This window comes from Anarhichas minor, unplaced genomic scaffold (assembly GCF_050575085.1).
Source record: "Anarhichas minor isolate MPS153535 unplaced genomic scaffold, ASM5057508v1 ptg000040l, whole genome shotgun sequence".
Taxonomy (NCBI): Eukaryota; Metazoa; Chordata; class Actinopteri; order Perciformes; family Anarhichadidae; genus Anarhichas; species Anarhichas minor.
The window spans coordinates 1,912,786-1,938,128 of record NW_027466486.1 but is presented as its reverse complement, the minus strand read 5'-3'; the positions used below and the strand labels follow the sequence as shown (position 1 = coordinate 1,938,128).

Sequence of the window (25,343 nt, the reverse complement as noted above, 5' to 3'; positions counted from 1 at the left end):
TTTGGATGCGTGCTTGCTGCCGCCTCCAGCATGATGACATTGTTCTCTGCAATCTCCTCAGTTTGGGGCCACACTGCATCTTCCTGTTTATCGCCTTCGAGTAGAAAAGTGGCCAATTCTACTGAATCTGTATTTCATCTTTTATTTTTGTGTAAGTGCCAACTCTCTCCTGCTGCCAAGGCAGACACACCAGGCGGCTCTGAGTGGAAAATCTTCACAGATTTCTTTTTGCTTTTCCGTGATCACGTCCCGGAATGCTCCTGAAGTCTGTGATTAAGTTGTTTTTTGGTGACCCGTTGTGCACTAACATAGAAGACTAGCGTCATGAGGACAAATGTAAAAGAGCTGCTGATTAGGCAACAGTATCAGCAAACACATAAAGTCAAATTAAAGGAAGACTTAACTGGCTATACTTTTAAGAGGGGCTTATATTCTTTATGTTCACATAATGCAGTTTATAATGATAATGTTAAAGGACATTTACTAAAAAAGTAATTTCTTCCGCAGAAGTATAAATTACTTTAAATTTGCAGACATATCTGCTCTTGAAATGCTCATGAAGGCGTCACAAAAACCTTCAATACCTGGATCTCTTACACACCAGAGGGAAAACAATGCCCCGTTGTCAGTTAAAGGGGTATTCAACTCACAGTTCGATCGTCCCGCCAAGAGCTCACGTGATTTATTGGAGTCCTCCCCTCCATCGATAAGGGATCAAGTCTCCTTTGTGTGTTGCACTGAGTCTATTAACTCTCGTCAGCACAGACTTCCTCTGCAGCCCAAGAGGCATCAGGCCGCTTGTGTAAAGAAGTGCACAGACTGCAGGAGCTTTGTAGCACACAACTCAGGCTAGATATGAATCTCTATGGGACACAGCGCTGATATCGCCAAGATATGAATAGAAAAGCGCTTTTGTGTCTGAGCTCTGGCTTAAGAAAAGTTCTGTAACTCTTTTAAGGACGAAGCTAGTTTGGAGATTGGATGGTTATACTGGCTCCCAAATGACATAGTGAAGGAAACGTACTTTCTAGACAAGCTCTGATGTTTCTTTTGTTTTGAGTTAAAGATAAAGAAGTTGAACTGAAATATCTTTTTAGTAAATGAGAACTGTGAGCAGCATCCTGCTACGAATGCATGTTAACTCTTTGCAGAAAAGGTTTTTACGTCTTCTCACTTTCTGCAATATCTGAGCATGGCAATAAAGTATGGTTAAAGTTTATGGCAAATGAAAGTCCTTCAAATGAAATGACAACAAACGTTTTTTGTTGATGTCCTTTAGAAGGACACATAGAGGTGTTTTCTGAGCTGATGCCTGTGTTAACAGGACAACATCATGTCTCTGCTACTCAAAACTGTTACACAATCACTTCCGCTAGAGGTCTTTGTCACTTGAACGTAAACGTTTGTCTTTGGTGAAAAGAATGATGCTGTCGCTCTTCTTTGGAGGACAGTCTCCATCAATGAAATATGATTGAGGTTCTGGTTGGGAAACTGAACCACTTGGTTAAGATTTGAGAAAGATCACGGTTATGGTTAACAAGCATGGAAATGGTGGCAGTTCTGTGGTGTCCTGCATGTCAGACTTGCTTAACATCCATCCAGCAACTCGGCCTACACAACTTTACTGTTTGCCACTAGGTCACACCTCGCACTGGACATAAATCGTGATGTGCAGAATCGTCCGATATTGACATAATCCCCAGGGATATTGGGCTTTTTATATAGCTCATTTGCAGTTGACAGAGTTCATGGCTTTATCTAACCTTCAGGAAGTAGTGAATGAAACTAATGAAAGCGCTGCCTGAACATCACTTGCTCATTCACCTCCAGTAACCTCTCCTTATACAGTTCTCACATTATCCCCATCTGCTATTACGGCTCTCTGTAGCAGAACGAGCAACTTGGCAAACAAAAGCCCAAAGTCACTCTGCTGACTTCCTGACAGAATCTCACACAACCTCAAATGAACTCGTTTATGGATTCAGCACCATCTGTGCCCTTCACGGTGACCTGAAATATGCATTTTTCTGATGCAATATTTGTAAATTAGGCCTTCAGGGAGAAATTGGGAGAGGTGCCTCGTATTTTGTGATTATTATTTCTAAACTCAATGTGCTCCAGAATTAATGATAGTAAACACAACATTGAGATGTTGTTTTGTTGTTGCTGTGGTTGTTAAAGGGTCATTTTCATCTCAAGATGGATATGCATCCTGAAGACAGAAGGTAAAGAGAGTGAATGTAAAAGAGATGTTTCACAAACATGGCCTAAAGGAAAACAAAGGTCACATGGGTGTTTTGCAGTCGTACAGCTAGTTGTGTGTATTTGTTAAGAAAACTTCTTGAATTCTCAATTTGTACAGAAGATTTTTCAGTCCTTCATTTTTTTTCCTCAGAACTCTGATGCAAGTAAAATAAAAATAGAATCAGGGACCACAATATAGATTTGTTTGTTCTTTTGGGGAATGCACAAAACAAATTTGAAATTCTTACAGCCAAGACATGCAGAACAACTGATATGAGGGAATGACTGATCGAGTGAAAGAAAGTAGTGCATTAGCCTGTTTGTTCATCTTCTTGCATGCTGAGTTTAAGTATTGCAGTCTTCTGCAGGGAATCAGCACGAGAGGAATGCCATAATGATGTGTTTCTTAGCTACGGACTTGGATGGCCTCTCAGTGCCGTGTTGTCAGTGAAGATACAACGGCCACAGCAGCTGAAACTGCAACTGAAATACATTTAAGCGCTCCATTGTGTGCTGGGTGGCTCTTCCTCTTTCTCTCTGCACACAGCCTTCCTATAAGAGGTCAGGGTCAGAGTTATCGTGAATTCTTACAAAACAAGCAACAGAACATGCTCTGCTGCATCGCTAATATAGAGCATTAACAAAAGTGCAATAGTCACTTTACTGTATGTGTGGGCTGCCTGAAGAGACATGTGAGAAGGGAAAGGCCTCCATGTGCAGCATCACGTTCAGGCTCTGCAGCGAATTTGTGCTGCAATTAATAGCCTAATGATTTTTATTTTTTATAAGTAGGATGGGGATTTGCTACTAAAACGCTAGGCTATAAAACACAACCTGGTCTGTGTGGTGATGTTTTAGTCTCATTTAGCCACTTGTTAGCAACCGTCCTTTTTCAGACACGTAGCAGCTTCAAAATTCACTTGTGGGGAGTTTTTTTTATCGTAGAACAAAACGTTAAAGTCTCTTTTTTGCCACAGACTATAATTGGGGCATAAATTTAAAAAACGCAACGATTTTAAGACAAGGAAACCGGAAGTGCTTAAATGCTGTCTCATTCCTTTGTTTTAGGTCTCATTCCTGCAGCACTCTATTTCCAGTGTCTCTAAACATGCATTCAGTCAGATTTAGAGCTCTAGTAGTTCTTTAGGGCTCATATTAGAATAATATTGTGCAGCTCAACAAGGCATCAGTGTAGAGCCCTTTTCATTGAACAGATCCACCTCTCCCCGTCTCCTCCAAAGACTTACTCCGACTAAATACTCTCAATAACCCAGAAATGTCAGGGAAATTAAGAGTTATAGTGTTTGGGCAATGCACAAATGGATTCCCTATTGTTGCAATGTGCTTCACAAGCCTCCATCCATACATTCAGTCCCCCTCCCAACCCCCCACCCAGCATCCAGCAGGGACTCCCCACTAATGGAGTCAGCTCATGTTACTGCAGGCTTTGTTACTGGCCTGAGGACTTCTCTGTTTACCTCCGATTTAATGAAAACTGAACAGGTGCAGAAAAATGGAGTAAAATAATAGAAAACAAAAACACTGTGTGATGTTCCAGCCAATGCTAGTACGGTACGGTATGCTGCTTTTACTGAATGTGATTTAAAAAACATATACATTCTGGTGCAATGAAAGTCTGATAGTGATATATCCATCAGTGGTCATAAAGAATGGGAAGTCCATTGGGAGGTGTGGAGAACAAAGGAGCAGCCCTCAAGCTATAGAGCCAAGAGATTCCAACCCATTAAACATCTTTATCAAATATGAAGAGCCATTTACAGCAGCTGGTGAAAGACGACTCCCCTCTTTCTCCACACAGTACAACCTCAGGGATTACAACTCTTTCAAATCTCAGTGTGATGGAGGAGGCGGTTTTACTGTTTACGAAAAGTTATTGAACATGTAATGTAATATAAAGTCCAAACTGTGCTGTATTACCTATACGCCCACTCTCCGGCTCAGGTAAATAATGTTAGCTCTGTCAGCACTGGTGCCATTGTTAGCGCTGTTAGCACCGTTAGCTGGTAGCTGCTGGCTCAGCCATCACCCTATTTAGAGCCGTGTGGAGGCAATCTGTCGATATGCTCTGTATTTTGGAATTCAGCACATTTTAAAGCTCTTCAGCATTTTTCTTCTGAAACCAGGAAATTGAAGTCAGCATTTCAGTAAAAAATGGAAAATATTTATACATTTTTCATAATATCTTGGGCTGTGGATTCATTTATTTTCCCAATCTTGTTTCTTTGTTTCCCCCATCTTCCTTCCATCTTTCCATCTTTCCTCTCCCAGCCACACCCAGGTGTCCTTGTAAATCTCTGCTTTATGCCATTGAGAGTTGACCTCCCACAGGCACTAGAGGTTGGCTTGGTGACCATTGATCCACTAGTCTTCTCATTGATGCCTCCCCCATCTCAGCAGCAGCAGCCCCCCTGGGGAGCAATAAGAGGCTTGGTGGTGAACACCAGCTCCGACAGCAAAGGACATCAGACAGTCCCGGGCATTGGCCTTGCTGGATAAATCACACTGAAGGGTCCTGATTGAATGGTTGAATTAGATTATTCTTGGAAATTTGTTTTATGTAAATGCACAAACAGAAAAAACATTTTGAGTACACGAAGACACATTAATTACATTACAATTACATTTTGAGCTTTAAATCCAGAGCCATCGTATTTATTCATTACTATGTCGCTAGCAGACGTGAACAGCTTTTCTAGCACTCAGAAATACAATCTAAACGATATACCGAGGTTGAAAAATACTGGAATGTTCCTTTAAAACACTGAGCCACACAGGCAGAGTTCACCTTCAAACACAAGGTGCTTTTCCCGGCCTTTTTGAGAGGCAAAGTGGTCAAAAATAGTTCAAATTGGGCCAAAGGCGGCAGAGTTTGTTGGAAAACCTCTCTGTTAATGGACTTCAAACTACAACACAGACCATCACTGAAAGCTTTAAAATGCCATCGCACAATAGGTCTCCCCGATCTAATATTAGACCCCTCATATGTACGACAGGGAGACGGTGAAGAACAAGAAATAACAGTGTATATACATTATACCTCTACAGGCTGTGGATGTGAGGTTTCTTTTAACGGAAGTAAACTATTCTCATTTATATTTCACTCATCTGGCTGTTTTTTTTATTTCGCTTTGATATTATTTTATAAGACTTAAAAGAAAAGTGTAAAGGACCAGTTAATGTGCTTATACTTGTGTAGATATGCACATAAATTCCTGTAGCATACACCTGCATATGTACATTGTCCTTTTCTTCATACTGGACCGGCAGCTCAAGCTTTCTCTCCGGAGTTCAGTACAATGGGGGGGGGGGACAAATCCACAATCCTTATTCAACAGCATCAAAAAGCACAGTGATTCACCAGAAGCTACCCTGACAACACAGTCCATTGTGGCTTTAAGTGGATTTTTTTGAACATTAACAGTTGAGGTTTGTGTGTCTGTGATGAACTGGGATTGCAACAGATTGCAGCAAAGAGTGCAGAAGCTTCATGTTGGCTTTGGCTCAAACATTTTGTGCTTTTTGTTGCACTGAATAAGGATAAGATTTATTTTCCCCCCCACTAGATTGCATTGAAGTGCAGACTGTATAGGGTGAAGCTGCATGTCCAGTATGATGAAAGGAATAGAAATCTTTGAAAATGAAACCAACCTGGTGTACGTTTCTTGTGTTGTGATGATAATATTAACACTCCAAAGCTGAGAAATTGTTAAAAAAATTGGTTGAAAACTACAGCGCTGCTCACAATCGTCAGTGACTTACTACCAACACCAACGTTACTCTGGTGCACAAGTAAATTGTTAAGAAGACCAGAGTATAATTTATGTTTTTCTTTCAAGAAAATAATAATTCAGGCTGTTTGAAAAAAATGAAAAGCTGTATGCGGTGGGGCACCAGCTCAAAGGGGACTGAAGTTTTCTAGCATGTGGGGCACCGTGGTGGGCACTTAATAGTATTTTATCTATGTTGGGGAATTCAAGAGGGCACTTTTGCTGTGATAAATTATATTCTTTCCAAAGTGAACAAATGGCAGAACTATTAACATCTAGGAACCATAAAGAAAAGATTGCATGGTGTTAATAAAAGAAGCTCTGTTGCCTGAGAATGACAACAGTAAAAAAATAAACATAACAAACATATTAACAAGGTATTGTGAAGGTAATTTAAATCACAATAAGTCTGAAGTCATTCCTCGATTGGTATCTATTAGCTGCACCAACTTTCTGTTCAATAGGGCAGTACTTCCATTTCTTCTCCCCTGTCTACCAGTTAGTTGAGATGCACTGGCAGTCTCGTCTGTTTTGGTTTTCATAAATTATTTCTGAATCTTTTGATACGAGCTCATGATTAATTTGGAAGCTGGTTGGCTCAAGCGTTAAAGTCTTTATATTTGGGGATTTTCTGAAATGTCTGTGGAGAAAAAAACAAATGTGCACTTATCTTCCACAAAGCCAGTGTTTTTACGAATGAATGAAATACGTTGTGTAAATGCTTTTGGCATCTTTACAGCGATGTTAACGCTCAGTATACTGAGAGTTACGTTATGAAAAGAGAAACCGTTTACGTCACATCTGAATGACGTGTCTGTTTCATGTTTATTTTTGTGAAGGAATAGGATATACTCGTGTACTCTGCTCCGGGCAGGAAGCTCGTTACATAAATATATTTTTAAAGGTTTTTGATGAGTGTGTGTGTGTGTGAATGATACGCCATTGAGTGCTTCCCACCTCTTGCTTTCCAGGCTGTTTCCTCACACTTCTCCGTCCTGTCCTCCCACTGCGTTCGACAATCCTTGCTACATCTCAGACACCAGTAGAGGCCTGCGTGAGCATCACTTGTCAGTGAGTCATGAATGACTTTACTTACATGGGCATTGGGCATTCTTAGCGACAAGGAAATCCACCTTATGTAAGCGCCTCGCTCTGGTTATAGATGAATATGAGCAGGATTGATGGTATTTCAGCAGCACAGGCCCGCAGGGAGAACAAACAACGTAAGAGAGAGCATTGACATCTGAAAGCAGTATTTATAGTAATGTAAAAATACTTCATTACAGTATGAGTCCAAGTCCTGCCTGAAAAATGTTAGTAGTGGAGTAAAAACGACTTCCTTCTGAAATGTAGTAAAAGGCAATTACAATTACTTGAGAAAATGTACTTTCCACCATTGATTACGCCTGAAATAATAACTTTGAAGTCACTGCAGGATCTGGAAGATATCATCCACAAATTTAATTTCAGTCCAGGAAAGGAAAGCCTGTAAGTCTGACCAATCAAATAACCTGATAGGAGCAGAACTGGAGATAAATCAATAGACTAGAGGCTGGTGTACATAAACATTACAATAATCCCTCACAGACACAAAGCAGCATCTTGTTTTAAACCTAATTTTGAAGGAGACTGAGTTTGTCAGCTCCATTATGCCTCGACAGACGAAACAGTCTTCTGTGTGTTTTCTGATGCCTCGTCATTAAATATGCCATTAGCAGCAAATGACACACCAGAAGATGCCATTTGTTTCACTGATTATGAATGTGTCACACATGTTCAACACGTCTCGCCTTCACCTTCAGATCGGCGCAGAGGAGCGCCTGCATTAACGTGAGCATGTGTGCAGTAAATGGCCTCCTCGGGGTTCTTAGTGTTGACGCGTTTGAACTGAAGTTTCGAGGAAGGCAGGAAGCTGTGTTCCTTATTATCTGGAGTTTCTGTTGTAATCTCGGCTGCTTTTAAATTAGATTGGATGAATGTTCACTGTGAGCAAAGATATAAGGGGTTATTTGGTGTTTTGTTGCCTGTCTCCTCCTCAGGGGATCACAGAGTATTCAGGTAAAAACAGCATTTTACTAAAAAAAAAAAATGAGAGGAGAATCAGTTGAGCCACAGCACATTCAAAATAAAACCTACTGTGCTCTGATGTGCAGGCAGAGAGTAGTGGAGAGTGCTTTGCTTTTATGTTTGTTTCCATGTTTCTTGTTCTGTGCAATTCTTTGAGAGAATCAAAATGTTTTTTAAGGGAATACAAATAACAGGCCTGAGAGTCTAGCGCTACGCTAGCCAGCTCTGTGCGCTGTACGTGGACACAGTAGTGCTTTGTGCTAACATTAGCATGCTAACATGCTCACAGTGGGAACGCTAACATGCTGATGTTTAGCAGGTAATATTTACCAGGTTTGCCATTTTAGTTGAGCGTGTTAGCATGCTAGCATTTGCTAATTAGCACTAAACAAAGCACTGCTGACGAGAATGTCATTGGTTTTGAAGGTTTTGGTCATAAAACAAAGTGCTGCACCTGTTGGTGGCGCTACAGAAAAAGTTATGGGATCGCCAAAGTTATTTCATTTTTTGGGGGACATTAATATCTGTACCAAATTTCATGACCATTTATCCAACAGCTGTTGAGATATTTCAGTCTGGACTAAAGTGGTGGACCAACCAACTGACCATCCCTTGATCAATGCTACTAGCATGGCTAAAAAGGGCTGCTGTTTTGGATGTAAACACCCCTTCAAATTAAAGCTGAGAGTCTGCACTTGTTTCCTTCTAATAAAATGTGCAGGCGTACAAAGCCAACACAATAAAAATGTGTCAGTGTTGATTGCATGGGGATGCTCTGACAGCCTCTATATCACAGTGGGGGTTTCTCATCCTGTATGCACATGCCTAATAATATAAACTTTCCGTGGGTGGTGATCGACCTTCTTGCTTGTATTCTTACAAATGTCAGAACCATCTCTAATATTGCCTCTTTGTTGATTTTTCCTTCATGCTGCAGAGTTTGTCCCAACTACACTGTCCTCTTCCTGACATGTTTATCAAAACGAGCTGAGCCCATTCTTGGCAAAGTCTTTTCTTCCAAATGAATCCCGGCCTTCTTCCACACGTGCAAATCCAATTAGAGGGACCAGAAGAGTTGGCGTTCCCCTGCTGCTGCCTGACACATTTACAGAGCCTCACAAAGAGGCATCCAAGGCGGCACACTGTTAACCACGAATGCTCCTGAACTAATCGACAGCATGCAAAACCCCAGTGAACGTGTCCCTGCTGCTTTGCAAAAACCAAACAGAATATGCAAACAAATGCACGTGTGTGTTTTTCATTAAATGACAATATATCATTGCAGATTTTCTTTAAATTTAGCACCCTTGCTCTCCACACAGTGAAATAAAACAAATACAAGCAGGGCAACAGATGAAGTCAATCTCATTTGAATATCGCTGACCTCTTTCCTCCCCCTGCTCGACATGTCTGGAAAGTGTTTTTCAGCACCAGATGGGCTCTATGTTACTCAACTATAACAGAAACAATGTTAAGAACTGGGAAATATTCTCAAGTTTTCGGCATCAAAAAAGCCCATGAAGCAAATCATCAGATGATACAAGCTGTCAAACATAATGGAATTAAAGTTAATTCAGTCTAAAGAACCCACCGAGTTAAACTTGAGACACATTTCATTACTTGTGAAGCAGTTATTTATGACCTTCACGGCCTAAGTGGAAGTCATGAATTGTCAATACAGATTAGGACTCTTAAATCTGAATACTGTTTCTCCCATGATGAGTCAAGAGTATAAACTGAGCTCAGCAGAATCAGCGGCCCAGTGACCCACTGTCCGACTGATCCAGTTTCAACCACCACACCTCCCTCTCTTACGTCGCTCAATGCATCCCCTCCTCCCTTTCCTTTCCTTCTCATGGCTCACTGCGACACGGCCGCTTTGATGCTCATAAACCTCAGAGCTCCTCAGTGACAAGCTGGGAGAATCACTTATTGCAGAGACTCACTGGACCCGGACACACACATATACATAAAAAACAACACAAAACCACTATTTATACGATGAATAATAAAAAGGATGACTTTGTAGAAAAAATGCATGGACAAAGAGGCTTGAACAGACAAATGCACACGTGCAAACAGCCAAAAGGAGATTCTAAGACGCATGAAAAAAATGCGTCATAAACCAGCTATTGCATGTAACTTACATTTTCCACCACGAGACAGCATTTAATACTGTTGGGGAGGATTAAACTAAATCTTTTAAGGAAATCAAATATAACACTGACCTATACTCAGCTGTGGCAGCGACCTACAGTAAAGACTTTCTCAGCTAATCTCACTGTAGCCAAAATTATGTTAGAATGTTGGTAAAACTTTATTTTCTTCCCATAGGTGATTGATTCCTCCATCCTCGTCTCTGCCTGCATGGCTTGCAGTGTAATATAAATTCATTTCACATATTGCACGAACGCGTTCACCATCTTGCATGGTTTTTTAGCTCCTGAATTTATGGTTGTACATCACATTTAGGAACAGTTTTTTTGACTGTGCAGTATTGGGTTACACCAGCTATCCGTAAATCCATCCTTAAGATTGTGTGTCAAGTCCTTCCTAAGTTCTTATAACTACTGGATTCATTTAAAAAAAAAAAAAAAAAGTTTACTAAAGTGGGTTGAACATCGGGAATCTCAATACCAAAAATGGGGCTGATCTATTTAATGCAATTCTATGTTTATGTATTATATACTGGAATATTAATTCCTGTAACATTTTCGACTAATTTGTTGCTGGATCAATAAGTTGAATTGTGATTCCTACCTTGCTGGTGCAAAATGTATATTTTCAATAATAGATAATAATTTAGTATACTTATATCTATGTATATATTTGTTACATTTTGTTTACCAGAGCTAATGTTTATGTTAAACCGGATGTTGCCTTAAACATTATTGACTGATCCCAGTTATTCCCAGTGAGGCATACAGCTTATTAATTAAACACTGGTAAAGCCCAGGTATTTTTTTTTTTCATTTGCTGCATTTGAGACCGTTTTTTTTAGGGGTTAACCACGTTGGCATTGATGAATTCTGCTTTTTGTTGCATTTGAGCAAAGCTTGTTTTTCAGAGAAGTGTTTGGTAATTACTTGTGTGTATCTAAGTGCCTATCTGAGGAGCATAATTAATGCATACTATCAGGAAACAAACCATTTTTCATCCAGAAAGCAAAACATCCAAACGCGGCATATGGGTTGAATCCAACATCGTCCCCTCAGGTGACTCAGACAAGAACACAAATGACAACTCATGGCACCTTTAAGAGTGCTGAGGGAGGAGGGAGACTCATTAATCAGTGGCCAGAGGGTTCAATAGCTTGACACTGTGACACGTCTGCAGGCTGCTGAGCTGAAGACTGCAGATACTGTTTGTACTAACTTCACAAATGAGAAAAGGCATTATGTTGCAGAATCCCTAATGTGGTTTGGTGGTGCAGAGTGATTTATAGTTTTTATGAGACATGAAGGAGGTCTCGCTTCTGTTACAGAGGCAATTACCGAAGTTTGGATTTTACACTGGAGACAAAACCCATAACGGCGTAATGTAGAAGGAGAGAAGATTGGTAGAAAGCAATAAAATACTGAACATTTCTGTAAAGATCAACCTTTTACATCCTTACACACAGCTCACATTTCACATTTTGCTCACTGATGGCACTGATCATAAAATGAGAGCAGAAGAGTGACTCCGGTTTTAAATAGTTTAAGATTTTAGGACCTTTAAAAGCCATTTAGAATAAAAGCAGAGAAATTTCACCGCAGAAATTAAACTTGCATATGAAAAACACATTCACAAACCCAATCTTGCAAGCTTGCAAAGTTTTAAAAACCTTGGAAATTAAATTTAAAGTGTAAATCTGAATCTGGATTTACTCTTTAAGTTTTTGGATTTAAAAAAATATTGATTTTTTAAGGTAGTATATGCAGATCCCAGGTTTTCCCGTTTTAATTGAAACTGTCCCAGAAAATCTGACTTCAAATCAATCAACGCTTAAAAATGCATTAATCAACATAAGACATATTATCACACAATTAATTTCAAATTTAGTTATCCACACTGAATGAAGTTGTTATGATGCTGTGTGTTACAGCAACAGATGGACAGTAAACTGAAGCTTGCAATGTGTGAGCAGTTGGCAGTGAATCTCTCTGGAGAGTGTGAACCACAGGAAGCCCTCATTGTGAGAAAGAGTAAGACGTATGAGAGGACACAGGGCAAAAAATATGAAATCTCACAGGTAACGAGGACCGCTCCGGTGGCTCCAGATGTTGACGGGGATCCTGCACAGCTGGTGTTTAGCTGTTAATGCCACGCTAGGCTTTTCTCGGGTGTGTCTGGTGTAGTTCGTCACTCCACTGGAGGAAACATCTTGTCTGCGTCACACAGCTTCCTCACCTGATTCTGCTGACACAACAGAATTTTAAATAGATTGACATGTGCAAGTTAATCTTAAAGTTGCTTTAATCAAATTATGGCCACTAGGGCCATATTGATAAAGATGTTATGGTTAATGCACTAAAGACCAGTTACTTGGTTCAACATATCCTCATACAACGGTTCGTATGATATCTTGCGAAAAGTTATTCCGCATTTTTTCGTGCGTTCTCCTACAAATGTCCAGCAACACTTGTCAAATTCCGCTCGTCTTTTCAAAATAAACGTCCATCTTCACAGGAAACAACTTGGTTAGGTTTAGGCAACAAAAGTACTTGGTTAGGTTTAAGAAAAAATCGTGGTTTAACTTTGGAAGTTACATGACATTTTAAATTGACGTTGACTTCTGGTTTCACACTGACACGGACAGCGGCCTCCTCGGTCAAAGTCTGGTGCTTTCACCCCAATTCACCCCAAACACATCCCTATGCAGTTTCTCACTCTTTATACTTTCTGGTTAAAGCAACATTAAGGCAGGTACGGCCAAAAAGAGTTTATACCAAAGTGTTTATAGCTGTTTGAATCGATCACACTCAAAGGCAGGAGAGGTGTAAAGCTGTCATCATACCAACAAACTTAAAAATGAAAAGTGACAGAAATAACAAAGAATGAAAAAAGAGAGATGGTTAGAGAAGTTTAAATTCAAAAATAATTTCTCACCTCAACACACTCTTCAAAATCTTCTTGTGTGGAGTGGGTGTCCAAGACAGATTGTGGGATTTGGAAACGTACAACATTGTAAAACACAGCCAAAGTCCTTGTTGTCCATCTGACAAGGACATTTTGGTTGGAGCATAACTGTTGTCTTCGCATCCCATCGGAGCTTTCTGACAGATACAGCCAATATTCGCTCTTCCTTTAGCTCTGTTTCTCCACCAATTGCAGAGAAAAATACCTGTCTCTTTAGCTGCTTGATGTATTTCCTTTTTTCCCCTGCAAGCTTCTAATTTTGTCAGCTGTTTGATGCTGGACAGGTAGTGTGTATTCATTGTGTTTATCATATATTAATCACTTAAAAACAACTGCCTGCTGCTGGTGGAAAGGAGGGTGATCGAGCATCTTATCACTTGGTAAAACAAAAAGGGACGATAGGAACAAGAAACTGTATGTTATAGAGAAAGACAATGAGATCAAGAGAAACAAACAGGAGAATTGCATTTCTATACAACACTATTAGTTCTATACTATCACTACAGTATGTGTGTCTAAGGGATTAGGGACAAAAACAAGTGGAAAGCACAGAGAAACTGATTGTATGTTATGTTGTGCAGCCCCTGTTTGAAAGGCTCCTCTGTGATTGGAGTGCATGCTTCACTCCCACGTTGTGCCACTTCTCACTCATCACTCTTGAAATTACCATCAGCTGTCACGTGGATGCTAACAGTCTCTGAGAGCTGTACGACAATATCACGGTCTTCACATTCATGCAGAGATACAGCTGCGGCTCTGCTCTGAGTGACAGTGTTGGGTCTTTGAGCTGTGGTGAGGCAAGTAACCTTGAAACAAGAACGTATATGTTTGAGCGGAAATATGTATTGCTGCCAGAAAAACAAGCATCCACACCGGTTGTGCTACACAGAGTGTGCCGAAGTGTAACCAAACACAATTATGGAGCGTTTTAGCGTCTCTCAGCTCATTGTTTTGGTTCAGTTTCTGGACATCAATCAATCTTGTTTGCAGCAAGAAGGCAGATAAACTAACTGTACGATAACTGCTCAGGGCCAGACAGCAACAGTGACTAACAGTGCTGCAAATTAACTCCACCTTCAGTAAATATGTGCACATCATCCTTGCCAAAGAGCCGAGTCAATAATTCAACATGCATGCGTTTCCCACAGCGCATAGGTCACATCAGCTGCTTGTACTGTTCTGTAGCTCATACAACCGATGATGATTTGTAATTCAGTGTATACAAATGTATAGTGTACAGTGTATACAAATGTAGAACTTTGATTTTTCATTGTGGCGTTGGGAGAGACCAGTATGTGTGCCTGCTTTAAAGGCGAATCAACACTACTTCTTTTTAAGAGCTTGGTCAACTCTGCTGTGCTGCTTCGTTTGGGGTGAGACTTTCAAGCATTCTGGCGTCAGCTTAATCAGTGAAGTCACAACAGGTGTGTTTCCAAAGACCTTTAATGGAAAACACCTGCTGTGGCATCAATGAGGCGCAACAATATCTTCAACTATTCTCTACTTGTGCTGCTCTAAAGACCCTTGCTATACTTTGTGCTTCTACAATAATCGCCCTGATGGATTTTATTTCGCAGTAATTACTGTGAATCTCAACATTATCCCAATCATGGCTACACACCAACGCACAACTATAGATTTATAAAGTGGACTTATTCCATTGGATTTAATGCACTGGACTCATTTCTTGGACTTATTTCCCTGAACATCTTGCGTTGGATTTGTTACATTAGTGTTGCACCAACTGCAGTGTAATCCTATTGTTGCATTGTAATTCCATTGTTATATTCTTTCTTTGAATTTCCTATCCTGAAGTTTCTACATTGTCCTTCCTTTTGTGCTATGAGTTTTGTCTTCTAAGAGAGAATAAAATGGATTTTGTCGAGATGTTTTATGTGATATTGGGTTCACTTGATTTGACATGATCATATTACAAGTTATATATATATATATATATATATAGGAGATTTCCAGTTTGTGTGAGCTAACTGCTAACAGGGTGAAACTCCACTATGTCTTTACATTGTTTGCTAAATCTGAATCCTTTAAGCAATGTATAAACTCAAAGAGAAATATTCACAAAGAAAGATTGTTTTGCATTACTGTCTGTAACTGGCTGCACTGTAGCAGTAACCATGGCAACAATCAGCCTCTGGCCAGCCATCGACAGCTTAATCAGCAGCAAATTAAATGTAAAATTAGAAAAATGTTCCACAGCAGAGTGCGTGTTTGTGGATGGGAGCAAACATCTTATCACATCAGATAAACTGTTAACAGGAGCCCACTTGAAGGCACCGTCAGTGCTAGAGGCATGAAAAATGTGATGAGAAGTCAAAGTGCTGTCGATGAAGAAATCACACAGGGCGGTGAATGTCTGCGCCAAATTTCATGGCTATTCATCCAGTGATTGTCGAGATATTACTCTTTGGACTTATAGGTGTTGAACCGACTGATTGACCAAACAATGACTAAAAAAAGGAGAGAAAATGTCACAGTCCTCCTGCTTCCAACCAGCAGCAGCCTGAGCACAGTAATGGAGTTTGAAAGAACAACACCTAACAGCACTACAACTCCCCAAAGCCACTTATTTTCCTCACTGCCACATTATGTTGAAGGACGAGAGCAGATGAGTGCCGAGCAGGAAGGAGATTCATTTTGCGCTGTAAGTGGAGCAGAGCTGATGGCTGGAGAAAGGGGGCGATGGTAGGGGCACAAAAGGATGTCATCTGCAGGGTATTTTTAGAGTGTGAGGTGCACTGATAACCGGCTGCCATTGCAATCTGCCTGCAGGTTCCCAGCAATAATAACTGCTCTCATTCCGCAGATTCACTCAGAGTGAAGCCCTCTCACGCAGAGAAACACAGGCAGGATGATTTGACTCTCTCACTCTCTTACACAAAAATATGGAAGCTCGTGAGTGACAAAGTAAGTGAGCACAAGAACTAATCAAGCTCTCAACCTGCAAGTCAAGATATGAGAGTGAACAACTGATTTGTAGGTATACAGAATGTTTTGTCCTGCTCTGTGTTAGTATATTCTCTAAAAAAAGATCCTGAGATACCCTGGGACCCTCCCGAGAAAGAAGCTTATTGAGGTCAATTTAAGTTTTAGCTGTCAGTTGTGTTCAAGATCTTTCAGGCTTTTTGCAGGGTGTCTGCGATCCCCCTCAGGGACAGGTTAAACCAGTGGGTCCCAGCCTGTGGGTCAGGACCTCCACAAGAATTCTTAACCTCTGATCTTTGCTTTTTTTCTTGTAAATTACTCGCTGATTGTACTTCTTTGGAACTCTAAACAATATTCTAATAAAACAAGGGTATAAAGAATCTGTCTTTGGTACAACTGGTAGACATTTGCAACCAATGAGAGGGGTTGCAAGTAGAAATTGTTTTGTTTTAAAGGGTCACAAGCCAGAAAGATTGTAAAGCTCAGGGTCTAAGGGCAGGTTAAGATTCACATGCCATGCAATGAAGCTTGACAGAGTTATTCACAGCTGTTATTATTCTTACATTCCTTTCTTAAAGAACTTCACTGTAAAAATATTTTAGGCCAAATCCAGTCCTTGTTCTGTAAAGAAAAATCATTCCAAAGTTAAAATGAGGCTTCAACAGGAGAACTTCTATATGGAATAAGCACAAGGTAACCCACCACTCTTTCACATTTAGTGGTTCAAGCAACCCAGAAATGTCACAGGAAATGAATGGACTGATGGATGGATCTGGCAGCGAGGGTATTTTCTTAACAGTTAAAAGTTTTTTTAGACAAAAGAAAAAATGCTGAGCAGAATATAGCTTGACATTACTTCGAAGGCAGGGTCTTAATAGGATTGCACTTCACCTCGAGGTCAAATCAAATGGATTTCACTCGGCTCCCCGTGGGCTTTTTGCATGTGCAGATGCGAAATGCAAAACACTTTGATCATGCAGCTTTGAAGATACTGAGCCGAGGACACAGTTCCTCTTGGATCAAATCATTGATTACTACTTGCTATCAGGATTTTTCAGGAGCATAAACCTATTAATATGCACTTTGAAACCTTGACTTACAGATTGATTAATGGTCAAATTTGATAAGTTTCTTTAAGCAAAAATTCCCAATATTCTCCGGTTACAGCATCTCAAATGAAAATTTGCTGCTTTTCTCTGTTTTATCGGTGTGAACTGAATCTCTTTTGGTTTTTGACTGTTGATAAACAAGACATTTGAAGATGTCACCTTCAGCTCTCAGACGTTGTAATGGGCTGTAAATGGTTATTTTCCCCTTTTTTTAGCATGTAGTTGCAGCAATACTCTTCTTTCCTGCTACTTTACATGTCTAATCCACAACATTTATAGCTTTAGCTAATTACTTTGCAGATTCCTATTATCAATACAAAATATAAATCAACTCATGAATGATGATATATTATTATAGGTTATGCTAACCAGCAGTATATAATGTAAATTAAACTACCCCCACCTTTACCAGCTGCAACATTTAAGTACACATTAATGCATCAATAATTATAATACAATAATATAATTTACGCTATTCTGAAATGGGCCATTCTGCAGAATGAACACTTTAACTTTTTGAAGTACATTTTAATGCTAATACTTGATGAAAGCAGGACTTTTACTTGTAATAGAGTATTTCAACATTGTAGAATAGCTACTTTTGCTGAAGTAAAATATCTGAATACTGTTTCCATCATTGTCTATAATACATTACATATACATTCATTAACCTAGGCCTACGTTTTCTCTCAGGTGCAACAGCTTTATCTACCGCCTCTCTGGGCTATTTTAGAAACGACAGCACCATCTGCTGGTCAAACACGTGTACAATAAATAAGAATAAAATATGGAGTATTTTATAGACTTGACAAGCTACTTTATTTTACGCTATTGCCTTTGGTTCGTTTCAATAATTCAGCCTTCAACAGGAAAAACCTGTCCAAGTTCATGTGCATGTCTGCCATTAATCAGCATTACTTGCACACCTTTATGCTGACATTTGCATCTCTAATTTTGCTTTATTTTCTGTTCAACGACTTAGCAAACAACACTTGATAACTGCTCATTTCATATTTGTATTTTCTAAAGATAATGTCAGACTTTCTCACCAGTTAAACACTAACAGTTGTGACACCGACGTTAGGACGCACACCGGAAGTGAGCAGGAGTTGCTTTAGGGTGCACACCGGAAGTGAGCGCGGGTTGTCTCTGAACAGCTCTGGACAGACATAGCGTGTTTGCTAGCAAGTTGCAACACAGCCTCAACAATGTTTTTCTTAACACGGCAAACGAAACACCGCTCGTGGATATGCTGTTTTTTTCTGGCGGTATATTTAACTTCGCCGCCGGTCTCGGCAAAACGTGACAGCCTCAGAGAAGTGACGGACGGGGCGTGGGAGGAGATCCTGACCGGAGAATGGATGATTGAATTGTCAGTGTCCTGCTAACGGCTAACCGGATATAGCTAGCTTGTCATTTACGTTACCTTAGCATTAGCTATTTTGAGCTCGTACAAACGGGCCATGATTCCCGGTGTCCGGTCATATTCAAGCCTTAAATGCCCTGTCCTATCTGATTATTATCTTATCCAACCCAATGTAGTCCTGACACATTGCTAAATGTCTTGCTAACTTAACAGCTGCCATCTTTACTTAGCTAACCGGCTTACTACAGAGTTGTATGCTTGTCATTTAGCTGAAGAACTCGCTAATAAAGTACACAGTCATGTCCGTCAGTACATTTCAACTTGTACTCAGAAAATAACGTTATCTATACCGTGATATGTAACGTGATCGTGCAGTTTATCTGAGAGTCTTTGCTTGTGAAACTTGATACCCCCGCAGCTACGCACCCTGGTGTCCAGCATGTCAGCAGCTCCAGGTGGTGTGGAAGGAGTTCGCGGACTGGGGGGAGGACATGGGGGTCAACATCGCCAAGGTGGACGTGACTGAACAACCCGGTAGGAATAAGCGACCTCTGCTCCACTGACTCATACATGTAGCACAAGACATAGCTGTCACAAAATATATAATGCCTCAGAGCAGCTCTGCAGTAAACACCATACAGATGTAACCTGTAATGTCCTTTGTTGTTGAAACTGTGTCAGAGAAGTGTCGATTCAGTTGTGCTTAGTTTAGCTATAGTTCAACAAATATGAGACCTTGTCTAATGTAATTTCACATACAACTGTATATTATAGGAGGTGTTTCTAATACTTTGTCTAGACTTAATATTAGGAAGACCTCTGTATGTGGCAATACAATTCAACAGCATTACAAACTAGAGCCTCTAACATGGCCTTAAGGCTGAGTCGATGCGTCTCTGAAACAGTCAACAAAAAGCTGTAACCTTCATGAAGCTGGGGTTTGTGGCAAAGATGTGGACTTAATAAACTGGCAGGTGAGTGTAATTTTGCAGCATTTGCTAAAGATGAACCAAAAATTGGATGCACAAATTCAATATTGTCCTGCTCATTGATTTTGCAACATTGTCCACAATTATGGAAGGCAACATATGGCCACTTACTGAGGTACGAGATGGTTGCTACCAGATTTGTAGATGCGTCAGTTTTAATTCAGTGCCAAGTTGTGTGATTCATTTTAGAATTGTCTCAAAATACCTGAAGGAACAGTGGTCACACCCCGACTCTCAAAGTAGTGACTCGAAGACCGGTTCTTTTGGTTAATAACGCAGCAAACTACATCCTTAAAAATGACAGAAAGATCTGTATGAGCTTTAACAAAGTGGTATTAACCTCAGGGCTATTTTATTTCACAGTGTATCTTGTGTTAATGTTTCTTTTTCAGCTCTCTGTGAAATATTCATGTGAGCCAGTGGCAGTGGAGCTGCTGTCAATCATTAATTCGGCCCGTCTGCCAAGTGTGAAGCGTCTCTCAGTTTAGTTTTGAGTCAAACACGTCCTTCCTGCACACTGACTGTACTCTGTCTCCTCTCTCTGTAAGGTCTGAGCGGGCGATTCATCATTACTTCACTTCCTACCATTTACCAGTAAGTTCTTAGCTATTCTGAGTTTTTTTTTTTTTTTTTTTGCTTCCTCTTGTGTGGCTGCTTGTGGTTTATGCAACACGGATGTGCATCATCATCATTATCATCGTGGGTTTAACTAAGTTTAGAATCTCATGTACTATTAGCTCATCAGATGTCACATTAACAAGACTACATCTTGTTGTTTTCTTTAACATAATCATAAAGGGAAAACAAGTCTAATTTGTTAGCGTGAATACAATGTGCGTTTCTGAAATATGCCACAGTTGGGGTTAGCATAATATATATCAGTCAAGGGATGCAAATAATCTCTATGGAGTCATCTATCTATGATTTATTCTGATTACCCATTCAATTTATATCAAGACGTGAAAAATAATGAGAATCCCAAGTTGCAAAATAAAAAGATAAAAATATTGTTATCGGTATAAATCAGGGTGGCGGTGAAGCAGGCCCTTTGGGTGTCCTTCATGTTCTGTGAGTGAAAACACTGAATGTTCCTAAAATGTTTTGTGTCGTTGATTGTGTTCTAGCTGTAAAGATGGCGTCTTCAGGAAGTACCAGGGAGCTCGCACTAAAGACGACTTCCTCAGCTTTGTCGATGAGCAGAAATGGAAAGCGATCGAGCCGATTTCATCTTGGTTCGGGCCATCTTCGGTTCTGTGAGTATTCACAGCTTTTATCTGATCATGGTGATGATGAAGTATGATAATAGGGTTATGCATCAATATCAAAAATAGAAGCTCTTCTGGTTATCGTAAGATGTATTAAGATTGATATCGCCAAAGCCCATGTTTGCAGTGATACCAAAGAAAACCTCTTATAAATATCAGAAAACAGCATGAGATACCAGCCCTGTTTGTTCTATTCTTAGTGTCTTCTCTGTTGGTTTAAAAGCAGAACCACAAACACCCCCTCCCGTCTCCTACTTGTTATTCTTTATGATTAGGCTTTGTAAGTGATGTCACAGTTTGACTAATCCGTGTTAAATTACATGATGTTGTTTTCCTCCTCTTTTGGGCAGAATGAATTCAATGTCTGCTCTGTTCAAGCTCTCCATGTTTATCCGGGTAAGTGAGGATTTTTACTCTCTGGTCGTGCTGTCTGTCAACATGTAGGTTGTTATATGTGAGAAGGTTTTTATTTAATTTCCCACAATCCATTCAAAGAAGAATGTGCAGCTCAGTGTGAAATTGCATGAGGGAGGACTGGCTTTTACGTGAAAACAACAACAACACCTGTGTTTTACAGGATACAGGGTTGACACATTTAGCGCAGACATTACCCGACATTGTCACAAAGAAGACTAAACTTACAGGAAACAAAGCTGTTGAAATTAATCATCGGTTTATTTTTAGTTTTTTTTAACAAAGCAAAATACTTGTTTAGTCTATTCTGGTCGATATTGTTATTTAATATTTAAAAAATGTCGAATACTTCTATTTGAAATATATACTTTATTTTTGCAAACATTACACAAAACAGGAGGAAATTATTGGGGACTATTTTCAGCTGCGGATTAATACACACTTTGTTCTCTACTGAGTATTTCTGGCAGCTGGACGATGTGTGATATATGTGAGATCGAGTCAGAATAAACTACAGTGCAGATGTTTTTGTATTTTCCAGCGTTGTCATAACTACATGACGGAGCAGCTGGGGATTCCTGTTTGGGGGTCTTACATTATCTTTGGCTTGGCCACTCTGTTCTCTGGCCTGGCTCTGGGACTGGTGAGTACTTGTGCAGCACCTATTCATGATTTGTAAAAACAGGGAAACTGTAGTGAACGCTCTTACAGCGTTCATCAAGTACAAACACACGTGTTTCCAGTGAATTAATGGTTCTTGTTGTATTGTCTCTGCAGTTACTGGTGTTCATAGCAGATTTTGCCTTCCCCTCACGACGCTTTTCCTCTTCAGATTACTACCAGAGTGAGTTTTTTATGAGATCATAATGAATACCGTTTTACTATACATTTATTTTATATACATAAAATGCTCAGGTTTACTGGTTGTTGGTCACCGACCACGTTTTACGTGTTATTCTGCAGAAAAACAGACAATGGAGCAGGCGAGGTTAATCCAACGACAAGAGGACGAGCAGGAGGCTGACGGCGAGGCTGACGGCGAGGAAGACGACGATGAAGACGACGACGAGGAGGACGACGAGGTCTGGAGGCGGAGGAGGAGAGGGTCCCCAGAGGGCCGCCCAGAACCTAAGGGACAGGGTTTCGACGAAGCTCTGAGGAAGAGGGTGGTGGGCAACCGTGAGCAGCAGCAGGAGGAGGATGAGGAGGATGAGGAGGACACCTAGAGAGTCACATGGTTCCTACTCCTTTGAGAAGAGCATCATGGAGTCAGCAGAGTGGGAGGAGCTTTGGTCCCGAGCAGCAGCAGCAGTGTTTACAGCAGGGAGCCTTTAAACCCCCTCCTCCTCACCTCCCCTTCTCCTCCTCTGGGCCCCCAGAAACAGCTCGCTTCTTTTCTTCTCCCTCCCTTGTTTTTTAACAGGAGCGCTTTAGACTCTCTCTCCGCCTGAGCAGCAAAGCTCCACCTGGAAAAAGCAAAACAAGAAAAACACTCCTGACACCTGTTTCCACTTGTGGTGACAAATCGCCCGGCTGAGGTTTAGGTATGAAGTGCAGTAGAGCTGGATTTTGCAATGTTGTTTATGCTATGCATCATTTTTTTAAGATACGTGTTTATTATATGTTAATCTCAGAATTATTATACCAGGCTTGTGTTTAAGTTTTTTTTGTTAAATGTTATTACTTCACAGCTCATGTATACATGTTATTTTATGTTTGTTGTATATTTTACAAACCCTTACAGTTCAACCCAGTGTTCTCCCACCGTTCCTTATTTCAGTGTGTAATCGAGGAAAGCGTGAAAAAGAAAACGTCTCCAAGTGTTTGTTATAATTCTTAAGATTTCCCTCCTGGTCCATTTTGCGACACCCGTGGTTAACAGCAAGCTCACAACCTGTTGCATTACTACCTGATATACTTAAGACTGATCCGGTAGTGAAACATGAAAAACAAAATGCATTTTTCTTTAACAATAGCTGTCAGACGAACACATTGCATCTCCTGTGACTCCTCCACAATAAAGCCACCCTGACTTTCTCCACTTGAATGCTTTCAATGTGAAGTCACGGCAGTAGGACAGCAACTGAATGCAGCTCAGATGTAGGAGAATAAGCAGCGAGGCTGATATCAATGAAGGCAATTTAAATCCAGTGCGGTAATGGCGGACTCCGCCACAAATAATACAAAAAACTACTACATAGAAAGATCTATCTAAATACATTGAATGGTAAATGCAGAAAAATTGCAGACAATAAAAGATTAACAACCGGAGTTTAATTTCATGAGAATCTTGAGAACTATACCTTTAAATGCCCGCCCAGTGGTTTTCCGTCATTCTGTGTGGAGTGTGCATCCAGGCGGTACAGGTACGTTGTGGGGCAGGAAGCTGTACTCGGCAATCACACCAAAATGTTGACTTTAACTGAGCAGCACGCTTGTCTGTTTGTAGAAAGGCTAGGTAGATGCTGATGTTAAAAAAGGAAGCATATTCACTCCAAATAAAAGGCCTGGTGAATACTCTGTAGATACTGTAAGTCCCCGTCATGTATCATGCAGCCAATGGGATGTTTTATTTTACTTTGTGTTACTAATGTCTACTTGTGATTCTCTAATTATTAGGGGGCGTTTACTTAAATAACCCAGATGTGTTGTCGACTTGACAGCGGGTCTGCAGAACAGTATTTGCATGCCGTAATATAATTAAAGAGAGGAACAGTTTAGGGACGCCCTAAACCAGTACGAATACCAGAAAGAAGCTCCGCCCGACAAATGGAGGCGTAACTCGGCCTTCTGTTGTGGACTTTGTTTTTAGGCTCAAAAGGTCAAAATCAACCTGAACCTTTGAGGTTAATTAACCTAAATGACATATTTTGTGTCAATAGGTTTCTCATTGAGATCTGGAGCAAATGATCACCCTTATGCGTATTCTTCAAATATTCATGCCACTCTCCGCTCAGCCTGTATCCTTTTCAGTCTTGTAAAGCAAAAAGGGGAAAAGTGTGTGTGTGTGTGACCAGTGTTTTTAAGACACATTTCACTCCGTTTTGATCAGGCTTATGACTGGTATAGACTTTGATTCATTTTTTTTGTTGCTGTTTATTCCAAAAATAAAGCTGATTACTCATTTTGGTGACGGTTCAAACAGGTTGTAATCTTTTCCCCCTCACTGTTAACGGCTTGTAGCATTCACTCTTTACTCTGAGCTCCTTTTATTGTTTGAACATTTCTTTTGAATAAACGGTTAACTCTGAAAAAAAGTCTCACTTGTGTTGCTTACAATAGTTAAACATCCTGAAAAACAATCAAATATCAAACATTTGGAGAAACACTTGCCAGAACATGTCATAGTAGTACACAGAACATACTGCAGCAGTGGTGGGAGAAGTATTGAGATGAAAATACTAAAAAGACAATGTAACAGTACCCCAAGTAGAAGTCATCATTTCATTACTAATACAAGTAAAAGTCCTGGAATCAAATCCTACTTTGGTAAAAGTATGTAATACAAATAAACTGCCATACTAATACATATATATTTTTAAATATGACAATTATTCACGCTACACGATATTATTAGATTGTATCCAACATTGATGCATCACTGTGTCGGCAGTATTATTTTACTGTTGTAACAAACTCAAATTCAGATTTTGTTTTATAAACACGACTTTCATTAAGTTGTACGCAGGTTTGACAAAGTGAACAATGCAAGTTTGATCATTCAGAATTTTAAAGACACAGGACAATAGTCTGTGCCAGCAGATGTCACTCTTGCACTCTTTTTAGTTGATGTTCAAACTAGAAACAATACAATAAATTAGAAGGCAAGTTTATTGTGTTGCAAGTTTCAACAACAAAGCAATTCAAAGTGCTTTTACATAAGACATATATATATGTCATATATGTGTCATATATATATATGTGTCATGTATATGTGTCATATATATATATATGTGTCATATATATATATATATATATATATTGTCATATATATATATATGTGTCATATATATGTGTCATATATATATATATATGTG

The 25,343-nt window shown here is 40.0% G+C and overlaps 1 protein-coding gene and 1 long non-coding RNA gene across 3 annotated transcripts; one reads left to right on the top strand and one right to left on the bottom strand.

The window, feature by feature from the left end:
- Nucleotides 1–3,797: 3,797 nt before the first annotated feature.
- LOC142968068 (uncharacterized) lies at nt 3,798–19,252 on the bottom strand. 2 transcript variants are annotated; one of them, XR_012959015.1, is made up of 4 exons: nt 18,322–19,252; nt 12,332–12,497; nt 7,166–7,184; nt 3,798–7,082 (listed from the first exon to the last, which is right to left on the bottom strand). It is a non-coding gene; the product is annotated as an uncharacterized LOC142968068 (long non-coding RNA). The 2 variants fall into 2 exon arrangements; XR_012959014.1 differs by lacking the exon at nt 18,322–19,252 and adding an exon at nt 13,191–15,019.
- On the top strand, nt 18,402–23,343 carry tmx1 (thioredoxin-related transmembrane protein 1). The gene is made up of 8 exons (XM_076107798.1): nt 18,402–18,644; nt 19,057–19,172; nt 20,176–20,221; nt 20,752–20,880; nt 21,243–21,288; nt 21,848–21,949; nt 22,084–22,150; nt 22,270–23,343. Exons 1-8 carry the CDS (start codon nt 18,481–18,483, stop codon nt 22,530–22,532), a joined length of 933 nt encoding a protein of 310 aa, XP_075963913.1. The 5' UTR covers nt 18,402–18,480; the 3' UTR covers nt 22,533–23,343.
- Nucleotides 23,344–25,343: the final 2,000 nt, after the last annotated feature.